This window comes from Vidua macroura, chromosome 7 (genome assembly GCF_024509145.1).
Source record: "Vidua macroura isolate BioBank_ID:100142 chromosome 7, ASM2450914v1, whole genome shotgun sequence".
In the NCBI taxonomy this organism is placed as follows: Eukaryota; Metazoa; Chordata; class Aves; order Passeriformes; family Viduidae; genus Vidua; species Vidua macroura.
In genome coordinates this window covers 5,651,481-5,677,702 of record NC_071577.1, presented here as the reverse complement: position 1 = coordinate 5,677,702, position 26,222 = coordinate 5,651,481, and the positions used below count along the sequence as shown (strand labels likewise).

Below are 26,222 nucleotides of genomic sequence, written 5' to 3'. Positions count from 1 at the left end.
TTTAAAAATGCTTTGTACACAGCCAATTAACTCTAACTTATTGATTGAGATGGCATCTCTTAATTGTTCAGTTTGTTTAATATTTCTCTTTGAAGAATTTTCTTTCCAAAAAGCCACTTACACCAATTTCTGTAACTTGCCACTCAAGCTATCAGTGGGACATATAAGAGTTATATACATGGTGATGAGCTTTTAGCAGTTAAAGAACCCAGCAGCAACAACAATAAGAAAAAAAGTGGTTTGTCTTTGAAAACCACACTGGAAAATAACCACTTACAGGTAATTCTAAATAGAGACTTGTGAAGTAAAGACAAATGCAACCGAGAGCTAATAAAGCTCTATCTGTTAAACTCGGCATCCTGTGAGCTGATACTGGGCTTTTAGCACTCACTGTTCTGTAAACCACTGGAAAAAAAAGGTAATGGGTAAAACAAGAAGTTGTGATAAAGTCTTTCTATTTCACTGAAAAGCCACATGTCACTGGCATGAACTCTTCAGCAAACCATTGCAGAAAAAATCAGCTGTCAATCAGCTGCTGCTTCTGTATCACAAGTTGATGGAAAAGAGGAAAAAAATTTTTTTCAAAATTAGGTATTAGTGATGTATAAAAGCATTAATCGGTGTGAAGACCAAAGAAGTGAAGCCAGTTACAAGGTATTGAAGTAACAGTCAAAATCCATAAAGTGTCAGTCCTTGCTACCAGCATCTGAGCAAGAGGGACAGTTTTAGGCAAATAAAGAACTATTCTTTATTGAAAGTACCCAGTACAGGGTTCATGGCCTTACAGAAAAAAACCTCAAATTCACCAGACAAGAAGTCAATGCTGAATGAAAATCTGCTGAACACAATTGACAAGATCTTTCTTTTGCTGGTATCTGGGTCTTCTCCTATTAGCATCCAACTTTGCACTTTCCAGTGAGAAGCAGTGAAAGGCAAGCGTCCCCACAGTCAAGCCATGTGTGAAAACTCTTTCCATACAGGATCACAGTGAGAGAATTTACCATGACAATAGCCTTGGATTATTCTAGAGCAACTTACAGAGGTGAGAGTCAGTGTTTGGCTTCCTGATGTCCAGTTTTGTTCATCACCAGCTCACCCACACTCCCTGTGTGCAAACACTAAAACACACGTATGATTCTATTCATGTGGGTATTCACAAATAAGCCAAGGTACACATGTACCAAATCGCAGTCAAAACTCACACTTCACACTTGTTAGACCTCTGGATATAACCTGACATTCTCAAATCTGAAAAGCAAAGGTGTGATAAATACTGTTTCTTCTCCCTCTCAAAGCTGAAGAGGCTGGTGACCATCCATGAATTGGATGACAGTGTTCTCAGAGGAGGAAAAGGCATACCTGAGTTACCCATACCAAGCCAAGCATGCTTTTTTGAAGGCAGATGAGGAAGAGGGAATTTAGGCCTAAACAACTATGATGGGTTTAAAAAACAACTGTGTCATTAACAAACGCCCCTTTTTTCAACCAACAGCAGAGCTGGCAAAAAATAATAGTAATTTAAACTGAAATGGAAAAATGAGCTCTAACAAAAAGAAAGTAGAGGAATAATAAAAGACATGGAAATGTAATATTAGATATACTCCATGTTTTGTGGCTTATAGCAATAGCATCTTCCTGCTCCATCCACAATTTTCCTTGCAAGATCAAAACCAGGCTGCCCCAGCACCTCACCCCATATAATTTATTCCTCCACAAAGAAACATAAATAATACTCCCACTCTTCCTCGGTCAGCTACTATTTATCAGTTATAATCACCCTCACTCCTAGATAAAGTATGTTTCCAGCTCTCTATATCAGGGGATAACTTATAGCAGCAATTCAAAAATGTGTTTGCCCAGCTAGGGAGAATTCAGAGCAAAAAGGGAAGTCCTGCAGGATGTGCTGGTCTATGATAGCTAAACCTCTGAACTGTTGCATGAAGAACCAAGTCTGAACGAGGAAAAGGAAATGTACACATACAACGACTTTGCACTTCTATAATACTTCCTCTCCACTGTTCTCTGCAGAGGAACAAGGCATGAATCTTCATCATCCCCATCTAGCAGGGATGAAATTCTGGCAGAGGAGAGGGAGAATTTCCCTAAGATAAAAAGGGTACTTTTGGTGGGAAAGAAAGTTTGCACTAAAAAGCATTACTGGCTCTCAGGGTCCTGCTGATACCATCAGCCTTGTTTTTCCTGACAGAAGAGTCCCACCACAGAACTGCTTCTCCAACACAACAAAGGGCATTGAACTTGGGAGTTCAGGGAAGCAGGAGGAGGGGGGTGGAGAAGGGGAAACCAGCAGAGTTTCAAATCTTTGGTGTGTATTTATAATGTTGCAGAGAAACTGCATTTCAGGATGAAATGATTATTGATTTCTTAATGGATTACTGCTGCACAAATTTACACTCCCCCCTAAAAACATCAATCTTAGGATAATAATTATAAACCTATCACAGTGTATAGAGCATTCTGACTGAGTAGAAACTTATCGCTATCTGCCGGGAAATGGTCAGTTTTCTAATTTCTCCCACTCCAACCACATTACAGCATGGCAAGGAGCTACTGAAAAATACATGCTATTATAAAACAAAGTTTGTAATAGCCACAGGACATACCTCCAGTCAACTTTCATTAAACAGACTCTTTTAAACTACTGCCCTTAAGACAGTGTCTGATCCATTAGTGAACAAGTTAATTAGCTATTAGAATCCTTTTATGTTATTTTTCTCATTGTAATGAAGCACCCAGCATTGAGTGAGACTCCTTAATGGGCAACATACATTCACAAACCCACACACCCTCACTTTTTCTGCTTTCCAGCCTACAGTCAAATGTTTCTGTAGCTAAGTAATTTTTTAGCAAAGGCATCCATAGAACAGCTTTGCTACAAGCAGCATCATGTTGCAAAAATGACTGAAATACCACCAAGACTCCCCTGAACTTCAGGAAGTGTCAGACCAAATCACTGGAGATGGGGCACTACGGAAATTAAAAAATCATTCTGAGCCAAAAAGCTCAAGACCCCAAAGTTTGTGCAAGGTGCAGGAGTGTGGAAGATTCAAGTCTGTCTCTGTTCAGTGGTTCCCACTCATACCACCACCACTGTTTAACTAAAGGTGTTATATGAGGTTACAGTCCCAATGTGAGCTGTGAGATAAAGGCAACCTGTGAAAGGGCCGGTTGTGAACCCAGCACCTCTGAGCTGCTGGCCCCATCCCTCTGCAAGAGGCAACCACCCTTTGCACTGGGTTAGAGGCAGCAGAAAAGCCAACTGCCTGCCTTGTTGACCACACAGTTGATGACCTGTGTGAGGTATCGGCGCAGCTCAGTGCCTTTGCCTCTGCAGAAACAGAAAAAGAGCTAGGAGCTCCCATCCCTGCTCAGACACCACCCTCTCACTGTGTGAGACCGTGCACTAAACTGGATCAGCAAATCGATCCAAGCTAAAAATACCCCTTTTTGTTATTTGGCTTTTCTTTTTCTAGAAGAAATTGCTGGCATTGCCACAGAGAAGAAGGAATGCTGAACTCTGCTTTGAATACCTGTCTCAAGAACAGTCATCTCAGCTAGAAGGGCATCTGGGGCACCTGCCAGTTATAACATCTTTAAACAGTCCAAACTAATGACAGCCCACACACCTGGTGCAATTAAAACATGTGCAGGTTAAAACCCTGCACACAACAGATTTCCAAGCTCCTGCAGCACTGCTCAGCTGCAGATTGCTCCAGAGCAGAGCTGCAGTTACACCCTGCTCAACACCAATCCTGCTGTTACCAGTGCTGGGCCTTGCTGTAAGCAGTGGTAATGGAACAGCTTGTACAAGCCAAGGGCTGGAATTTAAATGGAAAGCAGAGGTACAGCTTGCTTGTAAATCTGGCTGTAGCCTTCCATGACTAAAACTATTTCAAATACAAACACAGCCCAGCTGATGTTCCCCCAGACCGTGCCTGTCACTACCTACAGCTTGTCCCCATGATAGGGGTCTGCTCCACTAGTGTGTGGAATCAGAGAATCGCCCACAGAGTACAGTGGGCTTTGGATAGGTCCTAAATTACTCGTGAGAAAGCTTGCCAGCTACAGAGCACATGGATCAGCACCTTAACTCTCATTTCTCTAAGAGGCTCCAATTTAGTTAGTGCAGCAACTTCTCCCCTTTTCCATAACCTACAATTCCATCCTTCCTCCTCCGTGCCAGGAACTACTCATAGCTGCTGTAGGACAACAAGAGCATCTCCAAAAATCCTCAACTTGAAAGGTGGCTACACAAAAAAAAGTAACAGCCAAAGAAAGCAGCGTTCTCCAAGGAACACAGGCCACATAAAATAGAAGCAAAGGACCCAAAATTCAACACTTGCCATCAGCTTCAATTAGCAGCAAAGTGGGGTTTAGGAAAACAAGGGCCTCTTCAGAGCTGCTATAGGGCAAATATGAAATCCCAGAATTAAAAACAAAATCCCCACATGCACATTAATATTCAGAGGCAATTACCTTTCAGCTTAAAGTCAGCCAACATGCATCTTACTACTGCAGCTCTTAAAGCAATCTTGTTTACAACTGGAAATGGATTACATTATCTCAGCTCCACCTATCCACATAATGCAGAGCAAACTGTCAAACATAAAATTACAAAATGGTTATTGTAAGGTATCCCCTTCAGCATAAAAATTAATTTGACCTATTTTATTACTAAATTATTACTCCCACACAAATTTTCTATCATAGATATCTATCAGCACTGACATTTATATTCCAGTGAGGCACTCTCAGATGCCTATTTTCTTCTTCTCCATCTCAAAGGTGTATTGAACAGATTTGATGTAAACAGCCTGCCAAGCTAGTTTAAATCTTTAAACTTTACACATACAATTAGATTGTGACAATAACCATTTGCTTAAAAAGAGAGAGAGAGAAAGGTACCTAGACAGAGTTTCAGATTCTGAAACAAAATGCTTCACAAATTAAAGAAATGATTAATCTAAATTTAAGAAGGACCTACAGATATTTTTACTACAGCCCTGGCAGGTTGTTCTGATTGTCACCAAGAGACATGATTTGACACAATGGCCCTGATTAAGAATGTGCTTAAGTCCTATTAAAGCCAATGGAAGTTAATCATCTGTTTAAGAGCTTTGCTAAATCAGGACCAGAACAGGAGACATTTCCAAAAAATCTGGGCCTAAACTGAACACACACTAATTAGCTGCACACACCAATTACATGATTATGGATGAAACACAGTTGTTTAGCATTTACAACAGCACACTTTGTGTGGAATCATTTAGAAATAAGGTCTAATTATCATTTCATAACAGGTCCCACAATGCATTATAACCCACATATAGCATATTAATTTTACTTAAAGGAATAGCTTGAAAAGGAAAAAAGAAAAAAAGCAGAAATCCTTCCAGTAATATTAGTCCAAATTCTCAAGTGGATCAAGATCCGACCCTTTTGGAACTTCATTGTGCGCACAAGGCGAATGTCTGGGCGCTCTTGCTCGGCCCAGTTTCCTTATTGCTACATTTTGCTTACAGAAAATATTCACTCTTGCATTTCAAAATGTAACACTTGTACTCCATGCTGCCTAATGACTTAAGCCCTGCACTCAGTAAACAAACAAATTGGCATAGAACTGCATACCCAGGATAACAGATACCAGCAAATTATTCCTAAAAAATACTTGTGCACACAAACCAAAAGTTGTTATACGTTCATTTGTGAATGATCTCAATCATTTGAACTGCTTGACGTTAGCCAGAACTGACAAGTCTCACTTTTATGTCCCTTACACTGTCATTTATTAGTTTTTCTTAGCAGTAAGATTTTCAGATATGTGACTAAAAAGTCTCCACTTTCATTAAATTAAGAAAAAAAAGGCATTCCCAAAGCCAGAAACTGCTGAAAAGCCATGCTTCAGTGCAAAACACAGCTCAGGAATGAGAAGACCCATCGAGAGTTACATTTATTAAACAAACACACATTAAAAATAAAAAAAACCCTCATGGTATGTAAGGCAATCTTGGGATTTAAAACTTGACTCATGATTGTGAAAGTTTGGAGCTGGCATGCCAACTTGGTGAGCCATCTGCTCACCAACAATTTATAAACGAGACTGCTGCCAAAGCCACCCGATTACTCAGTTCTAATATTAGTGATGTAACTAAAACATGCTTGAAGGGTTTTTCTCCCCGTGGACTAGGAAGCACAAAAGAAAAAAAAAAAACCTCACAGAGAAAAAGTTAAAAATAAAACAGGTAAAATATATTTATTCTATATTCCCTTAATGTCTGGTAAGTAGGAACATTAAAGATTAAGTCAATGCTTTAGTTCTGTAATTCCCTCTAAACCAAGTCAGAAGGAAAAAAAAAAAAATCAGTAGAGTGATTACAAATGATAGGACAAGGAGAATAAGAGAATGGTTTGGGTTGGAAGAGACCTTAAAACCTATCTCATCCCACCCCCTTCCATGGGCAGGGACACGTTCCACTAGCCCAGCTTGCTCCAAGCCCTCTCCAACCTGCCTTGGACACTTCCAGGGATCCAGGGTCAGTCACAGCTGCTCTGGGCAACCTGTGCCAGGACCTCACCACCCTCACAGTCAGAAATTTGTTCCTAATGTTCAATCTAACCCTGCTTTCTGGCACTGGGAAGTCATTCCCCCTTGTCCTGTCACTCCAGACCCTTGTAAATAGTCCCTCTCAATTTTTCTTGCCACAACTAGGTCACCCCAAATCCTTCTCTTCTCTCGGCTGAACAATCCCAATTCTCTCAGCCTCTCCTCATAGCAGAGGTGCTCCATCCCTCTGAACAACTTGGTGGCCCTCCTGAATGATATGTTCTTTTTCCAATACCCATTTCTTTGTTAATGATTGAAATTGTAGTTGGCTAAACTCAAACACACTGTGCTCATCTCATAATAGCATTTAATAAATTTTGAAAACAGAGAAAAAAAATCATCAAGAAATTGTGCACATAAGCCAGCAGGTACGACTGCTGATTTTACTTGTGAAGCCAATTTTACCATTAGAACTGGACAATTTGGGATAAAAACATTATTCTATTTAAACAAGCCCTTTCTTATTAAAATTCAACATTACAAATAGCAGCGAAAACATGCTGGAAGTTACTCTACAGTAAATAATCCTTGGGGCAAAAGATACTGTAATGAAGCTGCATAGAAAATTACTCACTCAATCATTTTTAAAACGTTGAGTCACAATTCAGTTTTGTTGGCCTGAAACTCCACATCTATCTCCATGGCAAGTGAGTAGCAAATCCCAAAGCACAGCCAATATTCCCAGAGCTCAGACATGAGGATGTGCTGCTGCAGGAGGGAAGCCAGCAGTGCATAATGTCCTACACCACCACTTCCACACTGCCTCCTGTGTTACCTCCTGCCCACAGGGGTCACAAAATAGTTTAACCACTGGCTTCAGTGTGAGCAGAATCAGGACATTTCCAAGTGCTCTGCAGGGGACACTAATTAGATTCAAAACACAGGCAGTCCTGGTGGCATTAATTAAGAGGACAATGGCAGTGACAAGCACCGGGCTTCATTTCAGAACACCTTGCTCTATCACTGCCAAAAGGAGTAGCTTTTAAATCTGCAGTTTGAAATTAAATGCATCATCATTACCCAATTACCATTCTAACTAGGTTCCTCAACAACAGATCGGCTTTATTTACAATTAATTTTGGTTAATGAGCTAGTTGTAGTTTTATCTGACGGATAATGGGAGAGAATTAATAATTGCTTAATCCACACAAAATTTTGTTGTTCACATAGCACACAAAATTTTGACAAATATTTCTGAAATCCAGCCAACAACCACCAGCACATTTTCACCATCTGAAAGCAGCCAAAGCTCAGCAAATGTTACCATTTTACATTGTAGTAGGTTAAACTGTTTATATATATAATTAGAATTATTATTATAAACTACAGTCATAATTATAAATTGAAATTTCATCACTGACTCATAAGGAAGCTTTCCCCCTTCCAAAACACCTGGCCAGAACAATTGATTAAGGTCATCTCTTGGATGGTCTACAAAGATTTATTCCATCTACAGTTGCACAAGAAAATGCTGCAGAGACCCAATATGGAGAATAAACTGCCCTGTGCACATTGGCTGTGCTGTCTATATCACACCTTTGTCTATTCCCCTCCAACAAACTTAAGCCTGGTTCCAAAGCCACTTTCAGCCCAGTCCTATTTTTTTTATGAGGCATTGGTTTGAAATGGTTTTAAACCATCATCTTCCGTTGCCACATCACCACCTTCTCTCAAAAATACTCTTCCCTTTCCAAGTGCTGGGAAGGGCTGGGTTTGCCTCCAGCCAGTTCCATTCTCTTCCTCTAGTACAGCAGTCTCTGGCTGGGGCGCTGTCCACCAGACATATCATCAAAGCTAAGGATCTCCCTGCATCCAGTCATTAAGGAACCTTGGATAATTTTATGGCAATTATCATTCACATTTCTACTGTGAAAACACTTCTACTCTTTTCCTAAGGCTCCCTTGATCTAGGCTGTTAAAAAGAACAGCCAGAGTTCTGAGGCAGGAACGGGTGAGCTGGGACACAGATAAAACATCCTGACATGAAGATGAGGAAGAACATTACAGAGCAGCACTATAGATTATTTCCTGGAATGCACTGCAGTTTGCTTTGGTTTTGAGTACATATGTGATATATATTTACTTGAGCAAAAATCTCACTACTATTGATTTCTCTATAAATATTTAATGGTTACCAGTCAGAAGGTAAATTTAAGTAACAATAGCACTAATGACATTAAATGAATGAAGCACTTGAAAAGTGAGAAAAAAAGCAAACACTCCTTTCCAGCATTTTAGACCAAGAGCAGTAAGACAGCAACCTGAAACCATGTTACATGCTGATAGCCTGAGTCATGTCTGGTCTCACAGGCAGACCAGAGAGGTGCTTTTGCACAACACATCTCACAAAAAGTAGGTTTTGCAAGCAGCAAACTCAGCAGAGACTGGCTTCCAACAACTTTTTCCCATGCATTTGACATTTGAAAAGGGTGGTGCTAAATAGTTTTTCCTTCAGCCAAGGCACAATTCCCATACCTCTTTCTGTCTTCCTCATTTCATAAGAATTGCACTTTCCTAGAATTTTTCAAGCCTGTACTTCTCTGCTGTATGTGGCTGAAGCCCTCTCTAAGTGCCTTCCATTTGTATTACTCCACTGCACATGTACAGGCTTGTCAGAAACCAGGGCTGGACACATTTTCCTATCGTTTTCTTTGGCTGCCAACCTTCTCTACTTGATATTAGGTAATTTGGGGGCAGCTGATGGGTCATAGCATTTAGACTATGAGAACACTCTGCATTTCACATGTAGGTACGCGGGATTGTGGCAAAAGAAATTGTGCAATTCGTAGAAAACAAATTTAATAGAAGGCCAAGAATAAACTCACAGAGCTCTCAGTCTGCTAATGTTATATACTACTTGACCCTTGCATACACAACTAGCACATCATTCTTCTGAACTCTTGAGAGATACCTATACTCTGACAATTTGCAGTCACATACACTAATTATGAAGCTGTCTTCCACCTACAGGAGCTCAATTCTTCTAAGATTAATTTCCCTACTTTTTCTCCACCTCTTCAGCCTAAAATTCTGTCCACTCATTTGTATCTCTTCAACTGGTATCCTCCGTAAAGCTCTTAAAACTGAAAAAGCACAATATAACAAGGAAATATTGTGATATTACTCTCTAGAAGACTAGATTATCCAAAGGATAATACCCTATAAGTGACAGAGAGACAGGCCTGTGTATTTAAGGTAGGGGGAAAATCTCAAACAGGGGGTTTCAAGTAAAGCTGATACCCCAGACTGTTCCACACAGCTGCACGAAGATGCATTTGACTCACTCAGGAACTACCTGTGCTGGTAACAAGGTCAAAACAACTGGTAAGGTTGACCCAATTTTGGGAGATTAAACTGTAAAACTATTACTTACAACTGCATTTAGGACATGCCTAAATCTGCAAGGTGATGAGGATTAAGGCACTGAATAAATTTAAGGCCCAATGGTGTATTCTGAAATATTTCTATACTCAGGTAGACCCTCCAGGGCTGCAGGAGACAGGCCCCTCACCACAACAGTGCATGTGCAATACAAACCTGTACCTAGGAACAAACAATTAAAAGCAGTATGCAAAACTGCTAATTAATAAGATTTATTCTCCTTCAGGGGCCGTTATCTTGACAAGGCAAACCCTGCAGGATATCAATTTCTCAAGAAGCAAGATTAAAAACCAAACACCATTTTATTCTTTTGCCTGAGCTGTCTCCCTCTATCACAGACCTGGATGCTAACCAGAACAAGGTCTTCAGTCTACTGCCACTCTTTCCTGGAAGCTTTTAAACCATCCACAACTTTGAGAGAACAGCTACTCTCCCTTAAATGAATAAACATCATCTCTTGTGGGTAAAAAGACTTGCTGTTTTCATACAGAAAGAAGCAACTTCTTTCATTTTCAAAATAAAGGAATTCACACCATCCTGTTTGCTGCTCCTTGGAATAAAGCGGGTGTTTAATTCACACTGCTGAAGTTTAAATGATGCACAGCTAGAGTTACCAAAAACTCTCTCAGTTTATGCATCATGGCTAGATCATTACCTAAAAAAGCAACTTTGCTTGCAAAAGGAATCATAAAATGTCCAAAAGCTGAGTTGATGTCTAGAAAAGATTAGGTATGAATTCTCATAGACTCGCACACAGGCATTCCCAAATCCAAGAACAATTATGAGAAAAATTACCATAGACTTGAGCATATCACAGGGCTCTGCAGCCAGCATTCTGTGCCATTCACCAACATTAATTTTCATGGACTGAGGCAACACATGCCCCTTGAGAAAAACCAGGACAACATCACTTTCTTCTGATGGAATTGGGAGGTTTTAAAGGCTGGGGTGGAATGCAAGGAAAACATCACTAAAAAGAAGCTGAGAAAACTCCAGCCTGATGCTGAAGTTCACAGCACGGATACCTTTAGTCTAACACTTGTTTTGTTCAAGTGGAGGAACAGAGGGGATAAACAAGAAAATCCCCCCATCGGAACGTCAAGCTTTGTCGTGAATGCGGTTTAACTGCCAACGGCGCATCTCTCCCTTAAGCCCTGCCCAGATCTTCCATTTGCCAGAGAGGAAACACAGCCCGCCTTACCCCCTCACACGAGAAGATGCATAACAAGAAAAGACAATAGGTGGGATAGGCAACAAGGTGAATGGATAAACAAGGTTTATGTACTTCAGCATGCCCTACCTCCTTTGAAAAACATTTGAGACATCCAACCCCCAGGACAAAGGGCCTGACAACAGCAGCACCCAGGTACAGCTGGATCTTCTACCCCACTGCATGAAGTTTCAGGGTGGACAGTAGCACCAAGTCCTCTAAAAGCCTTCTCCAAGTCAGAGACAGGGCAGGGACCTGAATATTCACACTGATCTCCCCCTTCTCTCTCCCCTACTGCAGTGACTACACCTGTGCCCAGAGCAACCTCACAGGTGATAGGTACCAATACCACAGCAGGAAAAGAGGCTAGAAAAAACAGTCTGTGCAGCTTCTCCAAGTAACATGAAACCATGGTGGAGAGAGCAGACAGGTCTGTAGTGAATCAGATTCCTTGGCTCATGCCTTGTGAAAAACCCACAGTCTGCTAAGAAGAGGGGCTTCTACCTGTGTAGGAGAATGATACACTTCAACTCCTCTTTTTTTTCACTACCAGCTGGTAGACACAGATATTCACACCATCCACACTGGGGGAGGGAACCTGGTTTGGCCCCAGGACTGACCTCCCCCCCACATGTCACAGCACATGTCACAGTTGAGACAGCCACGATACACAGAGGAGTTTCAGAAGGCTTTAAGCATTTGCCCATACACAGTAACACCTTACCACAGCAGAAGGCTTCAGGCACCTGCCCATACAGAGTAACACCAGGGCACTTCACAAGGCTGCAAGCATCTGCCCTTCTTGTCCTTCAGCCCAGCCTTTTCTACCCCTCCTGTTCATGCAGTGCACCTGTGTGCCCTCTGCTCCCTTTGGTGGTTGCTCAGTGCACCTGGGCACTCCATGGCTCATTGCTGTCAATGCTGCTCACCTGCTTCTCACAGCTGTGCCCATGGGGGATGAGGCTGGGCTGCAGCCCCACTGCCAATCACCACACCCTGTGTGCCTGCAGCCATAAGACACAGGGACACAGGGCTCTGACCACCAACCTGAGCTTCACCAAAGTGAAGACCAAGAGCCCTGTGACCTCTCTGGACAGGACAAACATAGAGCAACCAGCAGCTAAAGAAGCTCATACAATGCATGCAGAGCTCACTACCTCTGTGGTGCTATGCCTTGGCCACACAGCACTACAAGAATAAACCCCCAAACTGGAAAGATTTTTTGAAAGTAAGAGGCAGAGAGAAAGCAAAAGTCATTTTAAAAACCCAGAAAAGACATTCTAATTCACAGAAGTTGACATGACCTATCAGCACAGAAATGAGGGGGATCAATCAAGCCCATGCTTTTCCAGGAACAGTGTCTGCTGTTTTACGGTCCTTTCCAATGTAACACCTGTAACAGCACTTGCAGGTGACCTTGCCAGCCAGGGCTACGCTCAGAGCTGGAGCTTCTGCCAGCATCTCTCTGCCTGTGAGGGATTACAGTTCTTGAAAGCCACAGGCTGACACAGCAGTGCCAGCAGAAGCCAGTAATGTAGACCTGGCTCCAGATCAAGGGCACATTTTGCTGGGCAGTGTGAATAGGGGCTCGTCCACACGCAGACCTGGCAATGCTCAGTGGTGTGGGAAGAGTTAAAATTCCGTGGTTGCTGTAATGTAATCACACCACAACAGGGTACTTTAGGACCACCACAATTATTCCTGTGCAGGACAGGAAATAAGCTGCACTGGTATTAAGGTACTTCTGAATGCATCCCATTGTGGGGCTGCAAAAATTAAATGCAAAATAACCCCTAAGCAAAGAAGATATTGTAAAAAAATCCTACTTTTGACAAAGGCTAACATGTACCATCCAAGTCTCCATCCTAAGTGATCTATGGCTTCTGTGATTCAGAAAATAAAAGGCAAGAGGGAAAAAAAAAAGCACAGAAACATGAAGGGACTCCCTACAATGACCAGAATTTGGAGAAAAACTGGGCCTCTGGTAACCTAGCCCACAGTCATATCTGTCATGTTCCTTGCTTCTCAGTGATAATCCAGCTCTGCTTCCTTCCATTGGGATGCAGCAGTCAGCTGCCTGGACTCCAAACAAGCACCTGCTACACTAGGGAAGGGACAACACGCTGTGGCACAGGCTCCTCACCTGGGCTGGTAACAGGTCTTGATACTACACAGAGCAGTGGCTCAGCCTTCTCTTCAATTTTCTACAGAATTTTAGAACAGGTCAATTTTAGACCTATTTCAAGGTGGGTTCTTCAAGGATTTTCATTCACTGGGATTACTGAAGCAAAAGGCAGAAAAGGAGGCTCTGCCTTTTCCTCCTAGATAGAATGGCATCACTTCTTCAAGGTGCCTCTTGGTACTGGAAGGACAAACACTGCTCACCCTCAGTACTGCACAAAGGTAGCACAGGCAGCTGCATTTCCACCTCTAAAACTTAGTCCTGCCAACCTGGAAACCTCCATCACTTTGCTGAAGGACTAGACACAGCCTGTGGCCCACAGGAACTGGAAACAAGCCTTTGAACCAATTTCCTGAGAGAAGATATCCACTGATTTCAACAGTAGCACCTTCCCCCAGATTCAGGGATGGGAAACACAGAACACTCTCCAACAGGTATCTGTCATCCAGCTGCTATCAAAGTGTAATATTTCATGGAAGATGAAGACTGCTCTTTTCGTTGGCATGTCTGAAAAGGAACTGAAATTCCAGAAGCAAACACTGAAAATTTGCTGACTACAAAGCTAGCAAGAGCACAGTGTTGTAACAGGGTGTGTACCAGGGAAAGTTAACTGAACCTGACAGTCCAAGAGAATAACAGAAGCTTCCCAAGAAAGGTGTGTGCTGCAACAAAGCCCTGGCAGATGACCTTTCAAGGGACTTCCAACAGAATGAATAAAAACCTATTTAATGAGATTAACTGATCATTTCACTCCACCCTCGTTATAACACTCACTGAGAGGGAGGAATGTTTTTGCAGCCGAGTATGCGGCTCCATAGGGAATGCCAGGACTGTGACAGAAGATAGCAAAAACACACAGGGGAGCCCTTCACCGTTGCAGATGGGCTACGGATACTCAAACACCAACTCATTTCAGTGGCTACTCTGTGCTGGTTTTTGTATCAGAGGAACTATTTCATTATTTTAACCACACCAGTGTGAAAAATCTGAGCTGATGTGGATAAAGCTATAACAATTCAAGGTACATCCCAGGAAATGCTTAGTTTCCAGTTAACCCTTTCCTCTGATCGGGTTGTAGTTTTTTTCAAGAAACACAGTGTAGCACTACTTTGCAGAGCTTTGGTTTCTTAGGCGTGGAAAACCCCTCTATTTCTGTTAAAATCCTGATGACTGCCTTTCCATTTAATAATTTTTCTTCTTAAACTCCAAGAAAGCTAAATGCATTGGCTAAAACTTTGATTACTACTACTGCCCTGGCAATTCTCAGGAAGTCTGAGGATAAAAGACTGAAGCAAAGACCGTGCTCTTCTAAGTGCCCAAGGAGCTCACTTCTTACAGTTCCCTGCCACACTTTATTGAGCTCATCCCTCATGTCTGAGCTCATCTTGGCAAAGTCCATCTTCACTGTCCTTCAACCTGCCAAACCACAGGTACATCTGTATTGGGCATCACCAAGCAATTCCATAGCTGAGCTCTAAAAAAATCAAAGTGTCAAGACTGCAAAGTCAGACACAAAGGATTAGAGGGCATCTCAAGTGACTGTCAAAAGTCCACCTCCCTGCACTGAGGCAGGAGATACCCAGACCAATAAATGCTGCCTACCGTACTCCTTAAAGGCTGCTGAGGAAAGAAGATTCCTCAGCATCTCGAGGTTATCAGGTCCGGGTTTTTAGCACTTTCCAAGATATTTGGAAGAAATGGAGACCTGAAACCCCAGTTCATAGCACAGCAGTTTGGCTGCCAGAATTCTTCATGCCCCAGTGCACACATCAGGGGAGTAGTAACTGCCTCACAGCACTAATTCAGTCCCCCTCTGCAGCCCAGCCCAGCCAGCTTCAACCACCCTCCCTAAAGGAAAGCTTCCATCACCTCATCCTACTAAAAAGTCCACAACACATACTGAGCCAGGAAAGACTCCCAGAGCAAGGTTCAGCCTCACATGCCTGGGAGTAAATTCTAGTGGTGACAAGACTTGTTTGCCACGGAGCTGAGGCATGGAGCAACTTTTAACTTTATGTGGTTTCAGTCCAACAGTCAGGCTTCAAAATTACATTTCTTTATCCCTACAGATGTGCCAATACAGCCGTGGTACACGTAACTCTCTGCTCAGGACAACACAACTGTGACAAAACAGGAGTCCTATGACAACTTAGGCTTGAAAAATCAAAGTGATCAGGAAAGATTTGGGGCTTTGATGCCACAAAAAAAAAGTGCAACCGACAGTCCACCCTGACCACTTGGAATATAGTATTGGCTACATTACAATAAAACCTTGCCCAAGTTCTCTTTAAACACCACTGCTGAAATCATTCCCACTTAGTGCAGCTGTCCCAATTAGTGATCTCGTCAGACAGCGCGATCGTTCCCCACCACGCAGAAAACGCGAGCGCCTCATTATTTTCAGCAGCAGAGTCAGCCGATGTGACTTATTCTCTTAATGAATTAATTCTCATAACTTAATAACGCTTCAAGCTGCTATAAACACCTCTTGAAAGCATACCACAATTTTAATCGGTTTCAAACATCAGATGTTGGGTTTGATATTTATGATTGTTCTGACTCTGTTTCATTTAAGGGCTCCTTTTGTCTATGAAAGCAAAGATAAGAAAGTTAACTGGGACACCCACTGTCAAGCCTCTAATTTAAGGGGAAATTGCCTTTGTCGCTGACTGTCAGATGCTAATAGCTGCTGCTACTGTTTTCCTATGATACCAGGCCAGTGATCTTAGAGAAGTGTCCTTCATCCTATACAAAGCAATGATTGAGTCAACTAATTGAACAACTGTGCCCCTGCAGTTTCTAAAGCAGACATTCCTCTAAGTCCATTTTAACCTACAGGAAAAAAATATCTCTAATAACTGTAGTAAGAACTCAGTGTGGCATTGTGGGGAGGTGACTGGGAATTATTTCTTTTTAAAGCCTCTTTTATAAGGATTCCCCATTAGCCTTTAATTAGCATGCCAGTTCCTATTCGGAGGTTTCTGATCGTTTAGAGCCCAGTTCAACATTCACGGACGGGAGCAAGACAGACTCCCTTGAACTCAGTGGGGTCTGGGGGGGGGCTTAGGGCCATGCAGGGAACTTTCTAGTACCAACACAAAGTTAATTGAGCAAGCCTGTGACACCCAGCTCTGGGTGTCAGCCTTTGTAAGAGTTTTCCTACGGAAGATCAAAAGAAAATCTGGACTTCCAGATTTGGGGCTATGTAAATATATCATCTGTACTCAGCAGGTGTAACACTAATTCATCTTTTGCTGCAGAGAAAAGTGAGATGATCTATCAACCTCTACAGTTTGACTATTTACATGTATTTTAAATCTTTGCTTACATAAAACTACAGTGAAGTATTTTAGAACAGAGCATCTGCCAACACACATGCAGTGTTCTGCTAAAGGCAGGTATATGTAAGATCATCAGTTAGCTATGACAGGTGATTTAGTGTGATTCATCTTTCAGGATCATCTCATTCACAAGGAAAATTGAGTGTCATCCCCGTCCATAACCTACAAATACCATCTAGACACTTGAAAATGACAATAGGTTAAAGGATGCAGCAGCCAAAATATTCGACCCAAACCCTTTTGGAATAGAACCTGTAAACATCAGTAATCCAGACAGAACTACTAACACAGATTGCCAGGGGCTAATGAACATAGAAGACTCTTTACCCAGCACATAATTCTGCTGTTGCTGGGAGAGCACTACTCAGTCATTTCAGCACAGATCCAAGAAATTTCCTTCTTTCGGTGTTTCTCCTTCTGAGCCAGGCACAAATTCTGACTAAATTAAGAGCTGTGGTTCAAAACAATTCAGTAGAAGGCCAGAAGAACAAAGGTCAAAACTTCGATCTCTACCTTGCAGGTGCACATCCAGAGCACACAGCCAAAGAGGGCCATGCGCTTCTGGCAGTGAGTGGCGACCAATCGGGAAACGAAATATTTGGGGTCTGCTCCCTGCATCACCGCCTCCATTCCCAAGTCCTACCCAGCCAGGATGACACGTCCTGGGCTTTGCTGTAACAGCAGCCAACATCACTTAATCTCCAGCAACCCACTGCAAATCAAACCAGTCTGAAATAGAACATGACCACTGCCTCTACCTAAAACAATGGATGATGGGTCAATCCACTGGGAGCTACTAAACTCATACAAAATATTTCAAATGGCTATTCCACCTCCATCTTTCCTTTTAAAATACCAAAAAAAAAAAAAAAAAACCCAAAAGAGTTTTTAAAAAGAGGTGCAGGCCCCTGAGTTACCAAACCTTTAAAAGGATTTCCTGTGCCCCACAAAACAGGTGGAAAGCTCAAAAGCCCAGCCTGGCAATTTAGCCTACACATGTCAGATTCAAGATTTGGCCAAAAACCTTAAATGAACCAATGTAACAGCTGCCACAAAAGCCGACAACCTCTGATCAATATCTTCCATGTTTAAGGCAGCACAAGCTTCCTCTCTGCAAAACAATCCTAAGCCTGCAAAGAGTAAATAAATTACAATAAATTTAAGAAGCTTCAGTTTTGTTTGGCTTGGGAAACCCAGGCAGAGCCCTTAATTTTTCAAGAGCAGCACATCCGAATCTCAAAGCATTTGAAACACCTATGACAGGCCAAAAAACCCCTCTTAAAAAAACCCTAAGATATTCACCAAGGCTGCAGATACATATGTGTTGCAAAGAACTAATGAAGCTTAAAAACCATTGAAAATGTTAACACCATGAACATGAAAATACTGAGTGTGTTCAAGCCTTTTGCATGACTTCATTCTAGATCTTTTAATTCCTAATTTGACTTTGGTTTTCAGTCTAGATTATAAAGAAGATTTAAAACACAGATACTTTTTTCCCTTCCAATGAAGCCTTCCCATTAATAAAAGGGAAACAAAGAAAATGAAGAAAGTGAGTAGTAAAACTTTTACAACACAATAAAGTATATCAGAATCCCAGTGCAGCACAATTGGAATTGTCTAAAGATGCTGAATTATGGGTGGTTGTCATATAAAGTTCAGTCCATGGTATTAGAAATCATATTCTCCAGCAACATGTATATAATTGAGAGATCTTCATAATAACCCTCAGTTTAAAGGCTCATAAAACTGTGCTTTACCCGTAATTTGCAAGAGGAAAGAATTCTTACAGGAGAGTAACATCTTTTTCTCAGAAAGACTCTGAAGGCAATACACTGTGCATTTTTAAGCAAGCAATCCTAGAAGCCCTCTCTTTCTTTCACAGATTTCAGTAGGGCATTTTACTAACCCTTGGTTTAAATAGAGAAATATGTATCTGTAGTACACAAAAACCAGAAAGAAAATTAGTATCACATAGAGAGGAACACTAAGTATGTTGAAAGCAAAGCGCACTACATTTTTTCTGGACTATAAGTGCAGAGGTTTCATTAAGGTAAATATCTTGATGTAACACTGTAAGCAACACTTAAACAAGGTAGGGTACTCACACACACAGAAAATTAAGATTGTTGCTTTTATGAAATTGCGTAAACTACATTTATCTACCTGCCATATATAACAGGAAAATAATTCTCTAAGTGTTATCATCAGCTCTTGAGACTTACTGTGCAGACTCACTAAACTCTCAGTTTCTACCCGACATTCTAAAGCAAACTCCTTTCAGTTTGTTAGAATCAACTATAGTTTTGTAAATAAAATTTGTTTGTTTTCAAATAAAGCTACTTCAAGCTGTTTCGGGAAGCAAAGTAAGTAATAGAAATAATAATAACAATAATTTCTATTTGGATTTCAGAACCTGAGGAAACAAAACCAGCACATGTCAAGCCTAGTGTTTTCCTACCTGGAGCAGGTAAGGACCAGCTCTCAAATGCCACCTTGGGATAGTTCAGACTAGTAATCCCATTCATGTTTGGATGAGACACCAGCACAAACAAGAACCAAAAAAAAAGAGAAAATCTTCCCCGTCCTCCTCTGTTATTAGCAATGCCAACAGCAGTGGCTAAGACCTGGTAAGCAAACCAAGGACTAGGGAGGACCAGACCAACCCAACCCTCAGCTAGAGAGAAACAAGCTTAAGAGGAGACTTACTGCCTGCCATGTGACAGGGGGAGGTGTGCTGCCCATTGGGAGTGCTAGAGGTGAGGTCGATGGCCATGCCGCAGTGCTCCCTTTCAGGCGAATAGTCATTGTCACCTGCGAGCACAACACACGTCCCCGTAAGTTTGTATCCCCTTCTTCAGCAGAGATACACAAAGATTAAGAACCACAACCCGCTCGCCCCTGCCCTTCCCTCCTTTACTGATGGGGTCTTCCAGAGCCTTGTCAGATCTCGACTCTCAGTGGCCCCAAGTAAACATTTGGCTGATTTTAAGAGTCCTCTCAAAGCTACTGTCACCGGTCTTTTACTCACACTCCTGTGGCAAACCTTGTCCCAGCTGCTTGGTTTTAAGTAAGTTAGGATTACTTTTCCATTAGCAGTCAGGGACAATCCAGGCTGGGCAAGGGAAGACTAGAATAGTAATTCACCATACAGACCTCCCCCAAAAGCTCTGGGTTAACTGACAGTTAAACAAAGCACAACCCCTCACACAGAAAACAAGAAAAATACATAGGGAAAGACATTAAAAGTTTTTGGCTGCAGTTTGAATTTCTGGAGAGGAACTCTCTCATTTGCAAAGTTCATTCACCCTCAGCAAATATTTAAACCTAGAAATAATCACCCATGCACCCATCCCCATACATTTCTCAGTCATACAGAGACTTTATATTTAAATGCTACTAATTCAGCGTCAATGCAGACACTGTACACAAGGAAGCTAAACTTTCAGGTTTCTGCATTATACAAAAGAGAGTAGGAAAAGAAAAGTAATTTAGAATAATCAAACAAAATAATTACTTACATGTAATATATCCATCAACAGCCTCTGCTTCCATAGTCAAAGTGCAGTGCTGCAAGGCAGAAAAGTACACCCTCAGAGACGCCTGTCAGTATCAACCATTAAATGATTAAACTTACTTAAAGCCCTAAGTAGTTGCCCATTTTATTGCTGTTGCAACCACTGCCTAGAGAAACACACAAGTGCACTGCATGTGCTCGTTTGCAAATCACCAAACTCTTCCTGTAAATTATGCGAGTAGACATGCAGCTGCCTCCTGGCCAGGTGGCACCTGGATCATCCTGGTCTGACCATACCTCTCTCTCTGTGCCCCACTCACATTTTTGCCTGATCTGAGAGCTCTTCCCTGACTTTCTTCTTGTTTCTTCAAGCTGGGATGGTAACGCTTTATCAATTATCTGCTCTATCTGCAGCCAGAACAGACTTCGAGGATATGGATAACAATTGCTTTTTTCACACACACTACAAAAGACTGCCTCCTGGTCTAAACAGAATAAACCCTCCCGTGTCCATTCCCCTTGGACACAGTTGTTCCAGCTTTGGCTCACACCTCTGTGTGCACACACACCTGTATACACACCTGTTCACTCTAACCCTATTTATTTGCCACAGCAAAAGGCCAAACATCACATTTCATACTCCCAGATCACGCATTTTGTGGTGTGAAGCAATCTTAAAGTTTCTGGAAGCACTTTGCTGACACAGAACAAGCTATTACTTTCCCGAAACCCAAGTAACTGTATAGAATGACACCCCCTAGCTATCATTTGATATATATTGTGGGGGGGGGGGAAAAAAAAGGAGAGATCAATAATCATAACTATGTTCTTTTAAGTAGAAAAGTTAAGAATCTGACATGACCAGAGGAAAATTTTATTTCCTCTCTCCCTCCATGGCCTCTTTTTTGCCTTTAGTTTCAAAACTCTCACTGCACCAGGCAGCTAAATTATTCACAATGAGCCATTTCTGTATTGATCGCCAAGTATATTTAGCCCTGGCTCCTGGAATTTCTCCATTACTTACTGGAAAACAGGCAGCTTCACTTCTTGTCTCCAAAACCACTTCCCTCCCCCTCCCTTAACCCTCTTTCCTTCCCTCCCTCCCCACTCCCTGCCTTTCCCCCAATAAATAAATACTTTTCTCTGTGCTCTTCTTTGGTATAAAGCAGATCAAATTCCCAAGGCATTCAGCACATAACACTTAAATTTCAACCTGACTAGCTGCTACCAAACTCTCTTCAATTAGTGATTTTCACAACTCTTAAAAAGAAATCTCAAAAAAAAAAAACAAAAACGCAAAAAAGTTTTCAGAACAGGTAAGCCACTTCCTCAAGCCCTTCAAAATTACCTTATCTTCCCCCTAGTCCAGGTAGGCAGGCACACACTGAGAAAAAGAAAGAAACATCAGAAGCAACAGGGAAAGATCATCCCAGCCAATGAAGTGGAAGGAAAGAAAGGGGAGGAAGGGAGGAGGAAGAGAAGGGAAGACAAAAAGAAACACAGAAACATCCATAACCTAAATTAAAACATAGCTTGAATTTTATTTTTTTTTTTATTTCTTCAATGCGGAGAGAAAGAGGAGAGGGAAAAGAAAAAGTTTGGTCACCATTTTTAGGCTGGTGATGGCAAATCCCAGTTGCTGAGACCTCTCCACAAGGAATGGAGGGAGAGAGTTTGAAGACACAGAAAGATGGAGAAAGTTTTAAAAAATGGGTTTTTTTAAAGGCAGGGGAAGAAGAGGGGGGGGAAGAGAGACGGGGAAGGGGAGCGGGATAGGGGAGAGAAACTCGCCCCCGCCACTTACAGGTGGGGCATGCGGAGCCGGGAAGCCCCGGGATGAGCCGGCGGGGAAACTCGCTCAGGAATGGCACATACTTTGAAGGAAGATGAAGAACGAAAAAAAAAAAAAAAAAAAGAGGGAGAGGGAGGGAGGGAGGTCAGCCGGTGCTACAGCAATGCGATTAACTAGCGCGGAGAGAGAGAGAGAGAGAGAGAGAGAGGAAAACTTGATCCACCGGTTCCTTACGGATTCCACGGGATCGGGGGGAGCGGAGGGATTGCGGGGCGGGATGAGAAGAGGGGATGAGGGGCGGGATGGGAAGGGGGGGGGCCCGGTGGGCGCACTCACACCCCGCGCAGCAAACCCGGGCCAACTTCCCCGGAGCGCCGCTCCGGCCCTGGGCGACGCCGGGCTCCGAGGCTCATCCTGCCTCTCCCCGCCCCTGCCACAACCTGTCAAAGTCATGGAAGTCCTGCCTCGCTTGTCATTTTATTCCCTTTCCCCCCTTCTCCCCGCCGCAGGCCGCAGCCCCCCGGGGGCGCGCAGGTGGCGGCGGGCGCTGAGGGAAATGGCAGCGGGGCCGGGCTGGGTAACGGACCGGCGAGACCCGCCGCGGCTTCTGCCCCTGCTTTCTTCTGGTCTTCGTGCGGGGGTTTTCGTTTGGCTGGTTTTTTTGGTTTTTTTTTGTTTTTTTTTTTGGTTGGTTTTTTTTTTTTTTTCTTTTTTTTTTTTTTAATATTTCGGTCTAACAGCAACAAGTCATCGGCGCCCGCGGGGATGCTGCACAGCCGCGCTCGGCTCGGGGACCCTCCGCACACACAGACCCGCACGGACGGACCGAGCCCCGCGTCCCGCCGGCCCCGGAACGGAGCTGTCCCTCCTCCCGCCGGGGAAGGGGGGACCGGGGAGGGAGAGGAGAGGAGAGGAGGGGAGGAAGGGAGGGGGGAAAGAAAAAGAAAGAAATAATAAGAAGCCAGGCGCAGATTTACCTCAGCCGCGCAGGCAGTGAGTCAGTTCCATCCCCCTTTTGTTTGTGTGTTTATTAGTGTCGGCTCCCTCTGCCCAGTGGAGGTGTGTTTGTGCACGGCAGTTGGCTGTGGGGGGACTAAGGCGGCGGAGGAGCCGTAGCTAAGGGTAATCCTGTTTTTACTTCCTCCATCTTCAGAGAGCAGAGGGTTAGCCTGGGACAGCTGGTCAAACCCCGAGAAACCGATCCGGCGGCGGCGGCGGCGGCCGCTCTCCCTCCCTCCCTCCCTCCCTCCCACAGACACACACACACAGCCACACACTCATTCGCTCCCTCCCTCACACACTCCCTTCCCTCCCTCACACACAGATACGCGCACACCCTGCCTCTCACACACACAATCCCTCACAGATACGCGCACTCCCTCACACCCATACACACCTCCTCCTTCACACACACTCCCTCAGACACACACTGTCCCTCCCTCAGGCTCAAACCCACACACATTCATTCACTCCCTCACACTCAGTACCCTCCGCCCCCCACGGACTCACACTCTGTCCCTCACGCACAGCCAGCCCCTCACACATTCTCACTCTCTCACTCACACTCAGCCCTGCACACGCACTCCCTCACACTCAGTTCTTCCCTCAAAGTCCCTCACACGGACACACTCGCTGCCTCACTCGCACTCAGTCCCTCATACACACACACACACGCGCACTCACACTCAATCCCACGGACACTCAGTCCCTCAGACACTCACGCTCAGTGCCTCACACGCACTCACACACTCGCTCCCCCCTTCAGACCCGTTCCCGCCCCGCGGCGCCTCAGCCCCCGCGGGGCCGGCGCGGCGGGGGGCGGGTGCCCGCAGCCGGCGCGAGGCCGCTCAGCGCGCTCGGCAATCGATTACAGGACAAGTGCGGCCGCCGCCGCTGCCGCCGCCACAGTGCGCGCCCCGCGCCTCACGCGGGCGGGCGGGCGGGCGCGCGCGCCCTCGGGGGCACGGCCGCGGCCCCTCAGGGCGGCCCCGCGCCGGGCACCCCCCGCTCCCCGCCGGCAGCCACCGCCCAGGGACTCCCGCCGGCCGGGCGGAGGGACCGGCGGAGTCATGATTCAGCACTTCTATTTATAACTGCCCGGCGGGGGGAGGGGGGGGGGCGGCCCGGGTTGTTACTTAATTAAACATTCACGGCCGATGTGAGCGGAGTTTCGGCGTGGAGACGGCCGGGGTGCAAGTAAAGCCTCTATATGGCATTCCACCCCGGTCCCGAGAAGTCGGTGTGCTGGGAAAAGTGTGAAAACCACCATTAATATCCTGAGGGAAATCCTCTCGCTGCCCTACAGCCAAGGCTGAAGGAACGGCCCCGAGTACTTCCCACAGCGAGGGGACATCCGCACACTGAGGAGACACCCCCACAGACCCACTGAGGGGCTGCCCCGACCCAACACACTTGTCTGAGGGTGAATGTTCGATATGCTTCCTCACAGAAGTTTTCCCTGCTTTCCGCGGGTCCTGGACCAGGTGCAACAGCATTGTCCTGCTCTCTTCTCTTTGAACTGCTGGGCGCTGGTGACCCTGGTAATGCCATCATTAGGCACCAGAGTTCACGGCCCATTGAGAAGCTGAGGTTGTGTCTGTCACGCATGATATGCAGGGACAATATGAAATTTCAATTTGCAAAATTAAGCAAGTAAGCACTAGAAAGGATTGAGATTCAGGCTGCCCATACACCCTTGAGCCTTTTGACCCAACAGAGCAACTGATGGGAATAAGGGAAGAGTTATCCTTGATTTTCATTGGTACCAAAGGAGAGTAACACCTGCATTTTGCCACTGAGTTTCAGACAGATGCCAATGGAACTACCACCATCACTGCATACCTGCATTCTTTGTATATCAAAGGCTCTAGGTACTGGAAAATTTTGCTTTGAGGCAAAATCTTTACTACAAAATCTTGAAGCAAAAGCCTTAACTCTTGCTCTCACTACACACAAGCACAATACTGTTGTTAGAGACAAGGTGAACCCCAGGTTTTATTAGCACTGCCACTCCACATCAAATGAGATTCTGCTTTGTAGAATAGCAGCAGAGCCACCCAACCCTGAGAGAGGGAGACAAGCCCCGCTTTGGAAAAGATGCTAAATTATTCAGCCAGCCCAAGACACTACAGTTAATTGACAGCTCTCTCCCCAACACCACAAATTTGAGCCAATTAGTCATTATGCCACATCTGTGAAGTGGGTTTAACTTTACTCTTCTCATTTTGCATAGGAAGAAGGCTGAAAGGTCAGGGGACTGGCCACAGAGAGCACTCAGAGCTGAGCCTAGAAAGCAGACTTCATGTTTCCCACGCCCACGTATCAACAACTAGACTTGGCTTGCCTACACCAGAAAATAGACTGGCATAGCTGGAGCTGGGTAATTATACCGTAACAGTTTATGCCGAAATAACTCTCCTTGCGGACACTCTCCTCCAGATGGAAAGTGAATTCCCAAAAGCTGTCCAAATTAATTCACTCAACAGCACACACTTGGTGTTTTGTCTTTCCCCCCACCCCCTTCCCCTCTTCATTTTGGGGGGTAAAAATTCCTGAGATGTGGGTCTCGGCAGCATTTTGAAGCCTTCGATCACTTTTACAGACCATTAAAAGCAGGGACAAATGCAAAACATGTCATTGAAATGCTACAAGTCTTGTTGTCAAGATTTTTATGGTGCTTTTCATCAAAATGTTGAAAACTGAAAGCTTCCAGCTGGCTCTCCATACAGGTAATAACTTAATAGCTAACAGCTTTTCTCCCAAAGCTGCTGGAACCTGCTTGAGCCATGGAAGCTGATGGGAAAAGCCAGACCCATCCTCTACAGTAAATATTTTCTGATTTCTTTAATCAAGCTGCTCTGCAAGCTTTTGAAACCAAATGAAGCTGTGAAAACAAGGAGGAGTGACCAAGGAACGAGTATGAGGCAGGGAATAAAGTGGCAGGACTTGGCTTTGTAAATCAGCTTGCTGACTCCAAGGGCTGCAGAGATGAGCGCATCCTCACTACAGCAACACTGGGCTGAATCACTGGTTTCAAGGCAGAACTTGGCTCTGGGCTGTAGCAAGAGCTCCACAGTGATTTACATTGCCCAGCTCAGCAGAGCTGCTGTGGTGATCTTGAGGACCAAGCGATGGCTTGGGGATCAAGGGAGCCAGATTCACATCCAACAATGACCAG

The 26,222-nt window shown here is 44.1% G+C and overlaps 1 protein-coding gene across 5 annotated transcripts in view; it reads right to left on the bottom strand.

Moving 5' to 3' along the window:
- The window catches only part of IKZF2 (IKAROS family zinc finger 2), a 117,488-nt gene extending 94,247 nt beyond the window's left edge, over positions 1-23,241 (bottom strand). For 4 of the 5 annotated variants that reach the window (XM_053982172.1, XM_053982175.1, XM_053982174.1 and 1 more), the window contains exons 1-3: positions 23,023-23,241; positions 20,258-20,306; positions 19,446-19,550 (exon numbers count right to left, since the gene is read on the bottom strand). In XM_053982172.1, coding sequence (XP_053838147.1) covers positions 19,446-19,550; positions 20,258-20,291 — 139 coding nt within the window. In that variant the 5' untranslated portion in view covers positions 20,292-20,306; positions 23,023-23,241. Of the gene's footprint in view, positions 1-19,445; positions 19,551-20,257; positions 20,307-21,601; positions 21,638-23,022 lie in introns of all 5 variants that reach the window. The other variant, XM_053982173.1, reaches the window with a different exon arrangement.
- Between the last annotated feature and the right edge of the window lie 2,981 nt (positions 23,242-26,222).